This window comes from Myotis myotis, unplaced genomic scaffold (genome assembly GCF_014108235.1).
Source record: "Myotis myotis isolate mMyoMyo1 unplaced genomic scaffold, mMyoMyo1.p scaffold_m19_p_3, whole genome shotgun sequence".
NCBI classification, from domain to species: Eukaryota; Metazoa; Chordata; class Mammalia; order Chiroptera; family Vespertilionidae; genus Myotis; species Myotis myotis.
This window is the reverse complement of record NW_023416335.1, coordinates 111,964,229-111,979,488: the sequence shown is the minus strand read 5'-3', so window position 1 is coordinate 111,979,488 and position 15,260 is coordinate 111,964,229. Positions and strand designations below refer to the sequence as shown.

At 38.9% G+C, this 15,260-nt stretch overlaps 1 protein-coding gene across 1 annotated transcript in view; it reads left to right on the top strand.

The window, feature by feature from the left end:
• Positions 1-14,459, top strand: part of B3GLCT (beta 3-glucosyltransferase) — a 138,919-nt gene extending 124,460 nt beyond the window's left edge. The window contains exons 14-15 of the mRNA XM_036301567.1: positions 3,984-4,128; positions 13,426-14,459. Of these exons, the coding sequence (XP_036157460.1) occupies positions 3,984-4,128; positions 13,426-13,593 (313 nt within the window). The 3' untranslated portion in view covers positions 13,594-14,459. The remainder of the gene's footprint in view (positions 1-3,983; positions 4,129-13,425) is intronic.
• The last annotated feature ends 801 nt before the right edge of the window (positions 14,460-15,260 follow it).

Genomic DNA, 15,260 nt, shown 5'->3' with positions numbered 1-15,260 from the left:
CTTTCGATATCTTTTCAATATTTAAAAGTTGTTAGATAGCAGACATACGATGGTATGACTGGTAACTTTCCATTTTGGGGGCAACTTCATTTTGAAAGAACCCAGCAGCACACTAATAAACATATGTCAGTAAAGGTCCTGTGTACTTATTTTATGTGAATAACAAATATAGGACTGCTCTGTGCGAGAAGGCACAAATAAAAATACTAGTAAATATTTCACCCTTGCATTTTGTCTTCCTATAAAGTAAAGTTTTTAAAGAGTGGGCTTATATAAAAAGCCTTTCTGATCTTTCTCATTCTACTAGATCCTGGCAAAAGGAAAAAAGGAATTATTTTTATTTAAATTGGGTTGACAATGGGCCGAGGAACCAAGATGGCGGCATAGGTTAACGCCGGAGTTTGCTGCCTCGTACAGCCACTTCAAAAATACAACTAAAAGACAGAACGGACATCATCCTGAACCACAGGAAGGCTGGCTGAGTGGAAGTTCTACAACTAGGAGGAAAGAGAATAACATACCTGGACTCAGAGGAGGCGCAGTGCTGAAGTCAAATACTAAGGTGCGGAGGTGCGCGGAGTGGGCTGGCGGCTGAGGGCACGATTGTCTTTTCCAATCGGGAGGGAGTTTCAGACTCTGAGCTCCAGAACCGGGAGAGTCTCTAGGGACCCAGACTCAAACGGGAGAAGCCGGACTGTCTGGCATCGGTCGGAACTGGAAGGCAGCTTTCTCTCCGAGGTTTGCAGCGGTTGCTGGGACTCTGAGAGGCAGAGCCCCCGGGACGGGACTAAGAGCAGCCATAACTGCTCACTCCGCCCGCCCTGTAGATCCCCTGGGACACGCCCCGCCCAAGCCCTGCACAGAGCCATTTGCCGGATAGCTTCAGGCAAAGGCTAGATTAGCACCTCCCAAGAGGACAGAAGTTCTCTCACTGCAGACACAGCTGATTCTCATAGACACTTGGCCTGAGGGCAAATCCCCCCCAGTATTACCTACAACAATCAAGGCTTAACTACAACAAGACTGCACACAAAGACCACTAGGGGGTGCACCAAGAAAACATAAAAAAATGCGGAGACAAAGAAACAGGACGCAAATGTTAGAAATGGAAGATATAGAGCTCAAAACCACACTTTTAAGGTCTTTCAATAATTTTCTAAAAACTGCCGATAAATGTAGTGAGATCCTCAATAAATCTAATGAGACCCTCGATGTTGTGATAAGGAACCAACTAGAAATTAAGCATACACTGACTGAAATAAAGAATATTATACAGACTCCCAACAGCAGACCAGAGGAGCGCAAGAATCAAGCCAAAGATTTGAAATGCGAAGAAGCAAAAAACACCCAACCGGAAAAGCAAAATGAAAAAAGAATCCAAAAATACGAAGATAGTGTAAGGAGCCTCTGGGACAGCTTCAAGCGTACCAACATCAGAATTATAGGGGTGCCAGAAGATGAGAGAGAGCAAGACATTGAAAACCTATTTGAAGAAATAATAACAGAAAACTTCCCCCACCTGGTGAAAGAAATAGACTTACAGGTCCAAGAAGCGCAGAGAACCCCAAACAAAAGGAATCCAAAGAGGACCACACCAAGACACATCATAATTAAAATGCCAAGAGCAAAAGACAAAGAGAGAATCTTAAAAGCAGCAAGAGAAAGCAACTCAGTTACCTACAAGGGAATACCCATACGACTGTCAGCTGATTTCTCAACAGAAACTTTGCAGGCCAGAAGGGAGTGGCAAGAAATATTCAAAGTGATGAATACCAAGAACCTACAACCAAGATTACTTTATCCAGCAAAGCTATCATTCAGAATTGAAGGTCAGATAAAGAGCTTCACAGATAAGGAAAAGCTAAAGGAGTTCATCACCACCAAACCAGTATTATATGAAATGCTGAAAGGTATCCTCTAAGAAGAGGAAGAGGAAGAAAAAGGTAAAGATACAAATTATGAACAACAAATATGCATCTATCAACAAGTGAATAAATAATGTGATGAACAGAATAAACTGGTGATTATAATAGAATCAGGGACATAGAAAGGGAATGGACTGACTATTCTTGGGGGGGAAAGGGGTATGGGAGATGCGGGAAGAGACTGGACAAAACTCGTGCACCTATGGATGAGGACAGTGGGTGGGGAGTGAGGGCGGAGGGTGGGGCGGGAACTGGGAGGAGTGGAGTTATAGGGGGAAAAAAGAGGAACAAATGTAATAATCTGAACAATAAAGATTTAATATAAATAAATAAATAAATAAATAAATAAATAAATAAATAAATAAGTAAATAAATTGGGTTGACAATGAACAAGATCACAACTATTGGAATACGAGCACACTTGTGAAATTGTCCTTGCTATGGCATAAGATAGGTGGCATTTAAGGGGACTGTTTACAATCCATGTGTGTCTCCTCATCTCCTATTCCCCAGGTCAGTGAGATGAGCTGGAGTTTGACACAGCCATGTACGCGTGAGGCCCAGGGTCATGGGTGGGCACTAGACTTTCTAAAAGAAAGACAATTTATGGTGAGTTTGAAGCTTGCGGTTTCCCTTTTTGTAGTTCTCCTCATACAGTCACATGTTGCTGTATAATCTTAAAGAGCTTCTTTTTTCTCTTGTCTGATCATAGTGTGTCTTCTGACTTGTAAGGGCAGGGAGAGCGTCTCCACATTGTTGCGTTGCCAGCTTGTTCACTTACGTTAGTTAAACTGCTCTGAACTGAGCCCAGCTGAGTGTGGAATCACCATTTTTGCATCAGTGATTATGTCCAAGCTTTGTCCTTTTTCCCTTCCTACTAGACTGATCCGTTGAACTCTTCCTCCTTCAGGAAGAAGATCTTTGCAAAGGGAGCTTCATTCTCACTTGTTTGATACATCAAAATTTTATTTGGTGCTTACTGTGTGTGAGGCCCCGTATTTGGCTGTGGGAATATATAGATAAATTTTAGAGTTTTGCCTTCAAGAGTGTTGTTACTTATTGGGAATGAAGTTGTGAACCATATTTGTCCCTTAAACCTTATCGCTACTGGGTTATTCATTATAGGAGATGATCCATTACCACCCTAGGACCAGAAAGGAAACCAGAAACCAATCTGTATATTTAAAAGGGGAATTTATTTCAGGAACTTGGTACAAAGTGTTGGAAAAGGGCGCAGTGGCCTTACCTAGAGGTGGTAACCAGAGAAAGCTATTATTGCTCCTATAGCTGGAGGAGCAAAGCAAATGCCATTTTACGGAACCCATTTGTGTGGGCTACTATGGCTGCTGCTGTCGGTCACAATGCTGCTTGTGAGCCAGACCTAGGACTTGCTCCTTGCTACTAAATGAGACTGCTGCCAACCTTCTGCTGGAGCCCCAGAGACTGCCAGTGCATAGGCCTTCCCCAGGGTTGTGCCCTATTTGTAAGCTATGATGGGCGGTGAGGGAGTCTGGAAAGGCAAGAATGGACATGAGTCCCACCAGAAGTACCCAACGCATCAGGTCAAGCACCATCAGAGCACTGTTTGAGGCTAATTAGTCTTCCTCCCTCTGTTTTCTCTTTTGTCTTTCTCAAAATCATGTTATGGAAGCTTCTGTAGACTTAGATTTGATCTCATTGTCGGTCATTACCTGTATGAGTGAGGTACCTACTTTTTCTGGGTCCATCTACCTGCTGGGAGTGTAGATTTTGTTATTGATCTCACTGAGATTTTGGAATTAAAGAATGATGCCAGTCTCCAATGGCATATAGAAAAAGGACATGGCATGGTATTAGCAAGAAATATATAAAGAAATAATACTACCTATTAGATAAATGTTTTTCCTTTCATAGAAAGCACAAAAGCTATTTACCCCAGAATTTATATTAAATATACTGTACTGCTGGTGTGATATTTTTTTCTATCAGAAATGTGGCCTTGGAATGATATTTCTTTATTCAGATTAATGGTTTCAAGGGGCAGCTGTAACCCTTATGTCTGCTCTGATTTCCCGCTAGAATGGTCTTCAGCAGAGAAGCCATCAGGAGACTTCTTGGCAGTAAGTGTCGTTGCTACAGCAATGATGCTCCTGATGACATGGTCCTGGGGATGTGTTTCGGCAGCCTGGGAATCCCTGTGACACACAGCCCCCTCTTCCACCAGGTGAGGACATGCTTTTTATTTCTACCTCAGAAGGATTTTTTCTCACTGAAAGATTCTCCTCCTTGCCTTTCACATATATTTTTCTGGAAACAGTCTTAAGAACCACATGGACAGGCTCTATAGGCATTCTTACTGACCACTTTGTCCAGGGGGTTGATGCTGTACCATGGGCAGCAGGAAGATGGAAGGCAGAACAATCTAGAAAATGAAATGGAGTCTGACCAGGACCCTTGGCTGTAACAACAGGGAAAATTTGTTCTCTTTCCCCTTTATGTTATTTTTATTTTTTTGAGTTAAAGAGTTGATGGCATTTAAGAATTATTAGAAATATACAGGATTGACCTAATATTGTCTTGCAGGCCATCAAATGTATGTAATTTTATACTGTCCTCCATTTTTATGCTGCCCATTGGCTACCTTTTTATTGGGCTTACCCCCTTTGGTTGCTATTAAACTGAGTGGCTAAACTTTATAAATCTCAATAAGCATATATTCTGGGGGTCATAGAAGAGACAAGATGATGTTTACCAGGGGTGGCTGGTGCTAGTAGCAGTTTGGGGTTGGAGAAGGCAATTTTTCTGCATTATTTTTAGTAAGTTTTTTAAGAATTGTGTCAGTGGATGTTCTGATATTGTAAGACTAACAGCAGATATGCTTTCTCTAAAAATAAGCATAGCCCACAGCCATTCAGTGCTCTTCTTCAATACAAAGCTTTTTGAAATTTGAAATGTAGGAATGCATGTGTATCTTCAGTGCTCTCCTTATATTGAAAACTTGGTCTTTATGATTCTGTAGCCAGCAGCAGATGCTATCATAGCAATATAGAAAATTGAGCGTGACAGAAATAGCATTATAAAAAGTAATGTGAGCAAGGTAAAGAAGATGCTTGCATCAAAAAGGCAGAATCCATTTCCACATTTTTGTGAACCACAAGGAAGGAAAAAAAAAATAGACCTTAAATAATAAGAAATGCATGAGAAACCTCCTTCATGGTACCAGTCAGAAGATACTTATCCATCTTTTAAAACTTTGAATGGTCTTACCCATTTCAGTCTATGTGTTGTGTTATATTGACTTAGAAAAGCAAATTATTCTCTCTGGCTTTCTCTCTTGCTCTATCTCATGTTTCTATCATAGAAAAGGAAGGGTGATTAAAACTTTTGGTGTATAAGGGAAATATATTATCTTTGTTAATATGTCTTGGATTTTTATGACAACCTTTTTTACTTAGGGAAAGAATACATGAGTAAATAACATGATAGGGAGAAAAGAAAGATGGAAATTTTCCTTGAGTGAAAGTCCTTTGAAGATAATTTTTAAAAATTGTTGTTCCCTACATCGTAAAACTCTTGATTTCTGTAGTCCACATAATAAATTTTAAGCCTTTACAAAATCATAAAATGTACTTAAACCCTGACCTCCCAACAGGTACTGTGATACCTTTTTGTTCTTAAGCCCTTTTAGAGAATTTGCTGTGTTTTGAATTTACTTTCCATTTGTAAGGTGTGAACACTGATCCAAAAACTATATTTGTTCATATTGAAAAATGGAGATGAGGCGAAAAGAGAAAATCTAGGATTCCTGATGAGTTAGAGATGCAGTGGGTATTTGGAAGCAGTCCCAGATGCAAAGTTGCCTGGACCACTCTCCTCTTTTTAGTCAGGGAAGGTTATGGTAAAATTATAGGTTTAGAAGGGAGCTTTAAGAAATGTGTATCCTAGTAATCCCTTTGTTACAAAGAAAGTTCCTAGAGCATATGGTTTTCTGTTCTTCCAAAATGATATGCTGCTGGTGGGTATAGCAACATGCAATGGCCAGTGAACCCTCTGCATAAAATTGTCAGAATAACCATTTCCAGATTCTGAAAATCAACCAGAAGCATTTACTGCTGAAAAACTGCTATAGTTTTGGGTAAGAACAACAGTGTCTGAGGTCTTCTGAGCCCTTTCTGCCAGAAGTCCCCCCAGTTTTACTGGTTGGGCCTGGATGGAGAGAACACCAATTTTGCTGTCAGAGTCAGTAAACTTGATTTGGGGAGGGAGAGATGAAACTAAAATTGTTAACTAAAATTGTCAAGTTTGATAGGAAACAAACAAGAAAAACATGCACCTCTTACAGGCCTGAAGTTGCAATCTAGGATACAGTGAAAGATGTACTAGTCAAAAATGTAACAATACCCAATACCCTGTAAATGAGAGAGCAAGAGTATGAATAGGAAAACTCCACACAATTCTTGGCCTGCTAAGAAACTATGTGTACACGCATAGGATCGTGGATGAGCCTAGTAGAAAGTAAAAGCCAAAACATGTTTGGAAACCCACTGAAGCTTTGAATGTACTTTTCAACCCACACATTGGTAAGAACCTGATGGACTCGAGGTGTTTGAGTGCAATCCCTGCCAATATCTTAAATTGATTACCAAGCTATTCAAGCACAAGGATAACTTCTAGCAGGCCACATACAAATAAGAACTAAACTTGAATGGAGATACCAGCAGCCACACACTGCAGGAAAAAAGATTCCACAGTGTAAGTCCAAGCAAGTTACTTAAAAAAAAAGTATTAATGGTAAACAGATTTATGAGTTGCTCTAATACATTATCTAAAATAATAATTAAAAAAAAATTATCATGAGACAAGCAAAGAGACATACTCAGGGGAAAATGTAATCAATAAACCTGACTTTGAGTGGGACCAGATCTTGGAATTGATAGACAAAGACTTCAAAGGAATTAATATTACTATAGGTACATAATTAAAGGAAATAGTGTTCATATAGTTAAAGGAAAATATGATGACAATAACAACAAATAGCATATCTTAATAGAAAAATAGAAACTATGATAAAGAACCAAATAAAAATTCTATAGTTGTAACATCTATTAACTAAAATGAGACATTACGTAGATGGACTTAACAGTAAATTTGAGATGGTAGAAAAAACAATTAGTGAATTTGAAGGCAAACAATATAAGTGACTTAATCCAAAGACAAGAGAGGGAAAAGACTGAAGAAAAATGAACGGAGCCTCCTTAGAGACATGAGTAAACCATAGAGTATAGCCACATACATTTAATGAGGGTACTAAAAAAAAGAGGGGAGAATTGGCCAAAACAATATTTTCTTAAGAAATAAGAGTTGAAACCTACCAAATGTGATGTAAACATTAATCTATAGACCTAAGGAGCTCAATAAAACTCAAGTAGGATAGTTATAAAAAGAATCACAAACTGTTGAAAGACAATGAAGAAGTGAAAAATCTTAAAAATATCAGAAAGCCTAATGAAAAGGGAAACAAAAAATAAGATTACTTGCTGATTTATTTTTCATTAGAAATAATAAAAGCCTAAAGGCAGAAAGAAAAAAAAGAACTAATCAACCAATGATTCTATGTCCAGTAAAATTTTCCTTCCAAAATGGAAGTGTATTAAAGACATTCCCAGATAAATAAAAAATGAGAGAATCCTTTTCTAGTAGACATTCCCTGCAAGAAAAACTAAAGGAAATCCTTTGGGCTGAAAGGATATAATTCCATATGGTAATTGGAAGATATCAGAAGGAATGAATAATACTGGGACGGGTTAACATGAGGGAAAATATAAAAGACTGTGCATTTGTTTGTATGCATGTATGCATATGTGTATATATGTAAATACACATTTATGGTTTGGAAGACACAATATTGCTATGATGGAAATTTTCACTGTTGATGTTTTTAAATTCATTAAAAAAATGTTTATTAATTTCTTATATTTTAAAAATTCACTTTATTATATTCTAAATGTGTACATGAAATATTCTGTATCAGAAAGATTTTTAAATTAAATTTCTCACAGTAAATAATAAGTACACCTTGGCCCTCCTCCCTCACAACCCTTTGACCTGGCTTTTTCCTCTAGGGCAGTGGTTGGCAAACTGCGGCTCACGAGCCACATGCTGCTCTTTGGCCCCTTGAGTGTGGCCATGAAATTTCAATCGCATTGGATGTGCGCGCCCACACATGGTATTTTGTGGAAGAGCCACACTCAAGGGGCCGCAGTTTGCTGACCACTGCCTAGGGCAATATTGATGAGAGCCAGGTCAATTGTCCTATACAAGTAGCCAGATACCTGTAGGCAAGGGATAAGAAAAAATCATCTTCTCTGTTTATAAAGGTGAGGGAGGCTGCTGTCCCTTTCCCCTTTTGGTTATATATATATATATCTATCTATCTATCTACATCTTCAGGGACCATATTCCTTTTTTAAATGTAATTTTATCCCTAGGGTGATAGTGTTCAGGTCTTCCTGGCACCTTGGGGCTTAACCTAGGGACTAATACAAGGATGTAACCATTGGACTTCTTCAAAAGATAAGGAAAGTTTTACTGTCATTTTGGGTCAGAGAAATTAGACAAATAGCTACAAATCTGATTCTCATGGGCTATGAGATGTTTCAATAGGCAGCTTTAAAGCTTTTCTTTTCTTTTTAATTTTTTTATATGAAAACTAATTCAGGGAAATTTTCTTTCCCCACACTCCCCAAATTGATCTAAAGATTCAGTGAAATCCATATCAAAGTCATAGCAGGCTTCTTTATAAAAATTGACAATCTGATTCTTAAATGTATATGGAAATATAAAACATTTTTAAAAGGAGATGAAAATTGGAGGATTTATACTTACAGGTTTCAAAACTTATAAAGCTACAATAATCAAGACAATATGAGGTTAGTATAAAGATAAACAATGGAACTGGATAGAGATTCTAGAAATAAACCCTCCCGTTTATGGTAAAGTTGCCAAGGCAACCAGTGGGGAATGGAACAAATGGTGCTAGAACAATTATATATATCCACGTAGAACCTTACCTCACACCATACACACAAATTAACTCAAATGGACCATAGTACAAAATATCAGACCTAAAGCTATACACTTCTGGAAGAAAACATAGGGATAATTATTTGTGACCTTTTTTGAGACAGATTTCTTCTGGCTTTATAAGCATGATCCATATAAAAATACTCACAAATTGAACTTCATACAAATTTTTAAAACTTTGCTCTTCAAAGGATATCATTAAGAAAAAAAAAATCCAAGTCATAGACTTGGAGAAATACTTGCAGTTCATATATCTGAAAGAGGCCTGTGCCCAGAATATGTAACAATCTTTTACAACTCAATAAGAAAACAAACCATGCAGTTTAAAATGGGCAAACATTTGAATAGACATTTCACTAAAGAAGATACATGAATGGCTAATAAGTGCATGTAAAGATGATCAATGTTACCAGTCTTTAGAGAGAAATGTAAACTAAAGTCTGTATAAGGCACCACCATACGTCTACTGAAATGGCTAAGCAGAACGAGAGACCATACCAAATGTTGACGTGGATTTGGAAAACTGGATCTCTCCTTTATTTCTAGTGGGAATATAAAAGACAGTCACTTTGGAAACATTCTGGCAGTTTCTTAAAAGTTAAACATACACATAGTAGGCAATTTATGACATAGTTCTCAATGGTCCCCTTCTGCTGATGTTCACACTCTTGTGTAATCCCCTCCTCTTGGTGTGGGTCAGTAGATATGGCAAAGATGATGGGATGTTTCTTTTGTAGTTAGGAGATTTCCATCTTCCTTGCAGGCTCTCCCTATGGCTTTTTTTGGTTTGCAAGGTTTGGTAAAGCAAGCTGCCCAGGGGGCAAGGAAGTGAGGCCCTCAGTCCACTGGCCCACAAGGAACTGAATACTACCATGACCACCAAGTGAGCCTGGAAGGGGCTCTTTTCTCAGTTGAGCCTCAGATGAAACCACATAGCCTGGGCTGGCATCTCCTGGAGATTATGAAGCTGAGCTCCCAGCTAAGTGTGTCCAGATTCCTGACCCATGAAAGCTGTGTGATCAGAAATGTTTGTTGTTTGTGTGGTATTTCCACACAATGCAGTATTGGTCAGCAGTAAGAGGAATGAACCATTGATAATGCAACTGTGCTACATGAAGGAAGCCAGGCACAAAATCTACATCTACACTAATAATAGAGAAACACGCAAATTGGTGTCACTCCGCTATGCCCACCAGCCAATCAGAGCAACTATGCAAATTAACCCAACAAAGATGGCGGTTAATTTGCATATGCAGGCACGGAGTGAAGACTGAAGGCTCCAGCTGGAGTGAAGACTGAAGACTGAAGAGGCTTGGCTTCTCTGCTGCGGCCGGACCAAAGGCCTGGGTCCTGGGTGCCAGAGGAAAACCAGTGGCAGCAACCAGGGGAAGGAAGGCCTATTGCACGAATCTTCGTGTAACCGGCTTCTAGTATAGATATGTAAAAGCCTAAGCAACCGTCTGACCATTCTACTGGTAGCTGTGATGTGCAATGACCACCAGGGGGCAGACACTCAACACACTGCATGGAAACATGGAACAGACTGATGAATCTCAGAGGGGAGGGGGAAGGAGGAGAGCGGGAAGAGATTAACCAAAGATCTTATATGCATACTAGAGGCCCAGCACACGGTGCGCCAGTGGGGATTGGACTGAAACCACCAGTCCAACATACCCCGAGGGGTCCCGAATTGCAAGAGGGTGCAGGCCAGGCTGAGGGACCCCACTGGTGCACGGATCTGTGCACCTGGCCTCTAGTTCATACTATATGATTCCACTGATAAGAAAGTTTTAGAAAAGGCAATACTATAGAGAAAAAGCAAATTAGGTTTCCTGGGTCTGCCAGTGGGGGCAGGGATTGACTACAAATGCTTGCCGGGGAATTATAGTGTTCTAAAACTGGATTTGTGGTTGGCTAACTGGATATTTACCCAAAATTTTCAAACTACCATAACAGTGTGTGAATTGTATATATATAAAGTACACCTCAATACAGCTATAACACATGGATATATGTCTAAGGAAATACAGTTTTAATCTCCATTTGTTGTACTATTTTGTGTGCTCTAATCTAACAGGTAAAAGATGTTAATTTTGCCCAATTTATGTTCTCCTGCTGACCCTGCCCAGTTTGGATTTCCTTTTGGCATTTTGGGCACAGAGGTGTGATTATGAGAGGTTATTTCTTAGTACACGTCTCGATGTTATAGATGCCTCTTGGGATCATTTCACTTTTCTAGTTTGTCATGTTCTTTTCTGTGACCTCATTTATCAGATATGATTAGCACCTTCTAATGCTTGTTAGGCCAGCTCTTCCCTTGCATACAGGGCTGCTGAGAAGCAGTTATCACTTTAAATTATATTAATAGATGGAAAGACAGTAGGTAGCCTCAGACTTTAGAAGTTTGTAGATCCATAAAATTACTTTCTTTTATTAACTTAGAGAAATAAATTGATTGTCAGGTTTGGGTTTTGTTTTTTGTTTTTGTTTTTTTGCAAGAAATTAATAAAGAGAAAGGTGTTACACATTTCTTTTCTTCCTGTTAGGCATATCTGTATCTCCCACCTTTCATTTCTAAATGAAAAACAAGCAGTGATTTGTTTCTACAGCTTTTTTTTTTCTTTCTTTGGGGGCTGTTGTGGGATTATCTGAGAATTGAATTGGGAGTAAGTTTCTCCTAGGGTTTCCTTCCTGCCAGCAAACTCTCTGACAGCCTTGCTAATAAACATCACAAAATACATGAATTCCCTCAGCTAATATTCAAAACATTCCCAACTCAATTAGACCGAAATCTAGTTTATTTTTGCTATCTCACTGTATTTTCCTTTTAAATTTCCTTTTTACATTTTTAACTCTATGAGTGCTTAGAATTTTTAAAGGGAAATACAGTGGCCATACCAACTGTTGACAAGTGTGAAGGTTCTTCCCGTTCATTACTTTGAAGCCTTCCTCACAGGTATTATCGTTTGAGCACTCATAAGAGCAGGATACATGTGCCACCACTGCACACAGCCTCCCAGGAAGGCTGGGGAACTAAAGCACAGGTGGTGTGCCAGGCCTGTGCACTGAGGTCCAGCTCAGGCATCCTGGTAGGATACTGGACTAGCAATTGGCACTAGCCCTTGCCCCCATTCCAGCATTTGCTAGTCATACTACCCCATGGAAGTCACAACTTCTTTGAGCTCTGGTTTCCTTATCTATAAATTAGAGATGAATCATGATAATCTGATTATCTTGCAAGATTGTTTCAAGGACTGGATGAAATAAAATTTTAATGAAGGTATTCTGGGAACCATTCACAAGACTTTAAATATTTACGAAAAATTTAAGCTAAATTTAATAAAATATTAGTCTAGAAAAGACTTGTTCTTAAAATGTATCATTTCTAGTTTTACTAAGGTATAGACTCTTAGTATTTCTAACCCAGTAAGTTATTATATAACACAGATAGGCTGTAGAGATGTATAAACAAGATGAACATTGACAGAAGATGGATGCTTTCTTTAGAGTGAACAAAACAGGATCTGGTATCAGTTTGCTTCCAAACCTTTTAAGCTACTTATTCAGTCTTGTCTGTCTAGGCCAGTGATGGCGAACCTATGGCACGCGTGTCAGAGGTGACACGTGAACTCATTTTTTTGGTTGATTTTTCTTTGTTAAATGGCATTTAAATATATAAAATAAATATCAAATATATAAATCTTTGTTTTACTATGATTGCAAATATTAAAAAATGTCTATATGTGACACGGCACCAGAGTTAAATTAGGGTTTTCAAAATGCTGACACGCCGAGCTCAAAAGGTTCGCCATCACTGGTCTAGGCTATATCTGATTCTACTTAAATTTCATTTCTTAAGTTTAGAGAATTTTGAAATGATAATACAAATGCTTTTTAGGCATTAAAATGTTTTGGGTTATGCAGAACGTCCATTTACACTTTTGGAGCCAGATGAGATGTTCAGGTAGGAGGTGAGTGGTCACTTAGCCTCACATTCCCTCCACCAAACCACACAGGCATTCCTAATGAGTTGTCAGCAGGAGACAGGCAAAGGGAGCCCTGAGAATGTCCTGCCCCACCTGGCCGGAGCACCTGTAGACGGACCTGGGAAATAATTTTTTCTGCCTTTTTGCAGAAGTCCTAATAGTAACTGAAATTACCATGCAAAGCCTTCTATATTTATTACCTGTGGTCGAGGAATCTCCCACAGAGGCATAAAGTGATGCATTTGGGATATTAAAGTACCTGGAGACGCAAAGGCTACAAGCCTACAGTGAGAGGAAAAGTTTTAGTGGAACAGACTTTCCTTCTTGCTTTAGATTAACATAATCAATATCAAATATTGAAAGAATGCAATCGTTTCATACATTCACATGCTATCCTGGGGCAAAATTGTTCTCAATGAAGGAGCGAGCATAATTCTCTTTTCTTCCTGCAGGCCCGGCCCGTGGATTACCCTGAGGACTACCTTTCTCATCAGGTTCCCATATCCTTCCATAAACACTGGAACAGTGACCCATTGAAGGTTTATGTCACGTGGTTGGCACCCAGCAAGGAAGACAAAGCGAGGCCAGAGACACGAAAAGGCTTTGAAGATGAGTTATAAAGCCTGGGGACCTAGGAGCACAAACAGAAGCCCAGACTTTAGCTTCCGCCTGTGGGCTGTCCATGTGCTACTTGGGGTATGCCGCAGAAGCTTCCTGACTTTTGGTGGACATCCTGTATGTGGTATTTTTTGAGGGGGGAGGAAACAGAATCATAAAGGAAACTTTTTCCTGGAAAAATCACTTGCTTTTGCATTCTGCATTGTTGTACTACACAATGATTCCTGTGTGGTTTTCAAGCTGTGGCACAGCAGCTTTATTACTGTCACGGGAAAATAAATAGCACCAGAAGTCTCCTTTCTGTTCCTTCTCTTCATTTTGATGAAGGTTTCAGTGGGCATGAGACCAGAGAGATGTGACTGTTTGTCATTCTGTATGGGTGCGTGTGTGTGTCCGTGCATGCACGTGTAGAGAGAGAGAGACGGAGAGAGAGAGAAGGAACATTGATTGACATGGATATTACCATGGTGTGAACTTGTAACTGTATTGTTGATGGTGAAAATTATTTGTTGGTTACCTGATAGGAATAATGCCATACTAGGGATGATTCATAAAACATCTTAAAGAGTCTAGCTATGAAATTCCCCATAGTCTGTAATCAGGGTTGTTATGTTTTATCTCTTTTTCTGTTTGTGCCTCATAAAAAAAAGAAGTCTTCTGTGGGGACTTTTCACTTCTTTAGTGGTTCTTCTGTGTCCTGTTTCTCCCTGAAGCGCTATCTTTTCTTGCTTGCTTGTAACAGGAAAATGTGCTGGATGCTGCCAGGAAATTGTGTCCTCAATATTTAAAAACAAAGTTGTCATGTTTTATTTAAGTCAGTGAGCTCTATGTAAGTCTCTGGAATTGAATTAAATTAATTTTTACCTGATGTTTTGCTCTTTTTTTTCTTTAAATGTTACTTAATGACTCTCTCTTGACCCAGAATAGGTATCCCTTCTCAGGTACCATGAAACCCAATTGGAAGGACAGCACGGTTGATTTGCCAATTTTCCTGAGTTCTTAAAGAATAAAATTTGAACATAATATTGTGAAACAGCTCTAATTTTCAAATTATATCTTTAATATATAGTGATTTAACACATTTACTATTAATTTGTAAAAAGTATTCTGTCATATGATGTTTTAATTACATAATTCCATTTTCTAAAGATATTTGCAGAAAATTTGACTTTGATACGTCTTAAACTAATTTTGGTATAGCAAAATACTTCTTTTCTTTTTTAAAAAATAAAAACTGCTATTTGTTAATTTTGCTTATAATGCTTGTATAGCCAAGCATAGGTTTTAAAGCCATACCACCAAAAGTCCCCATGTGTATGTGCTTTTTAACAATATATTTCTCTCGTAGCTTAGATTTCACTCATTTCCAAAATGATACCAGAGTGTTTACCATTTTTCCAAATCAGCAAATAAGAGTACCTATGTGTTTTCAGTGTCACCTGAATGCATTGCATTTATGATTCTTAAAGTGGATTTTGTGGTCTGTCGAAGAAATGGATCAGGAACAGATGATCTGCTGGGTAGAAGCACCCAAGGAATTTATAGATATTGTCAGCTGCTGCTGCTGACTTCAGCATCGTTGTCGTAGCTTTGTTATTGTCATTGCTACCATCATCGTCACCTTGTCAGTTGTAATAATACTCCTGGAGGGCCTGGCTGCCTAGCCCAG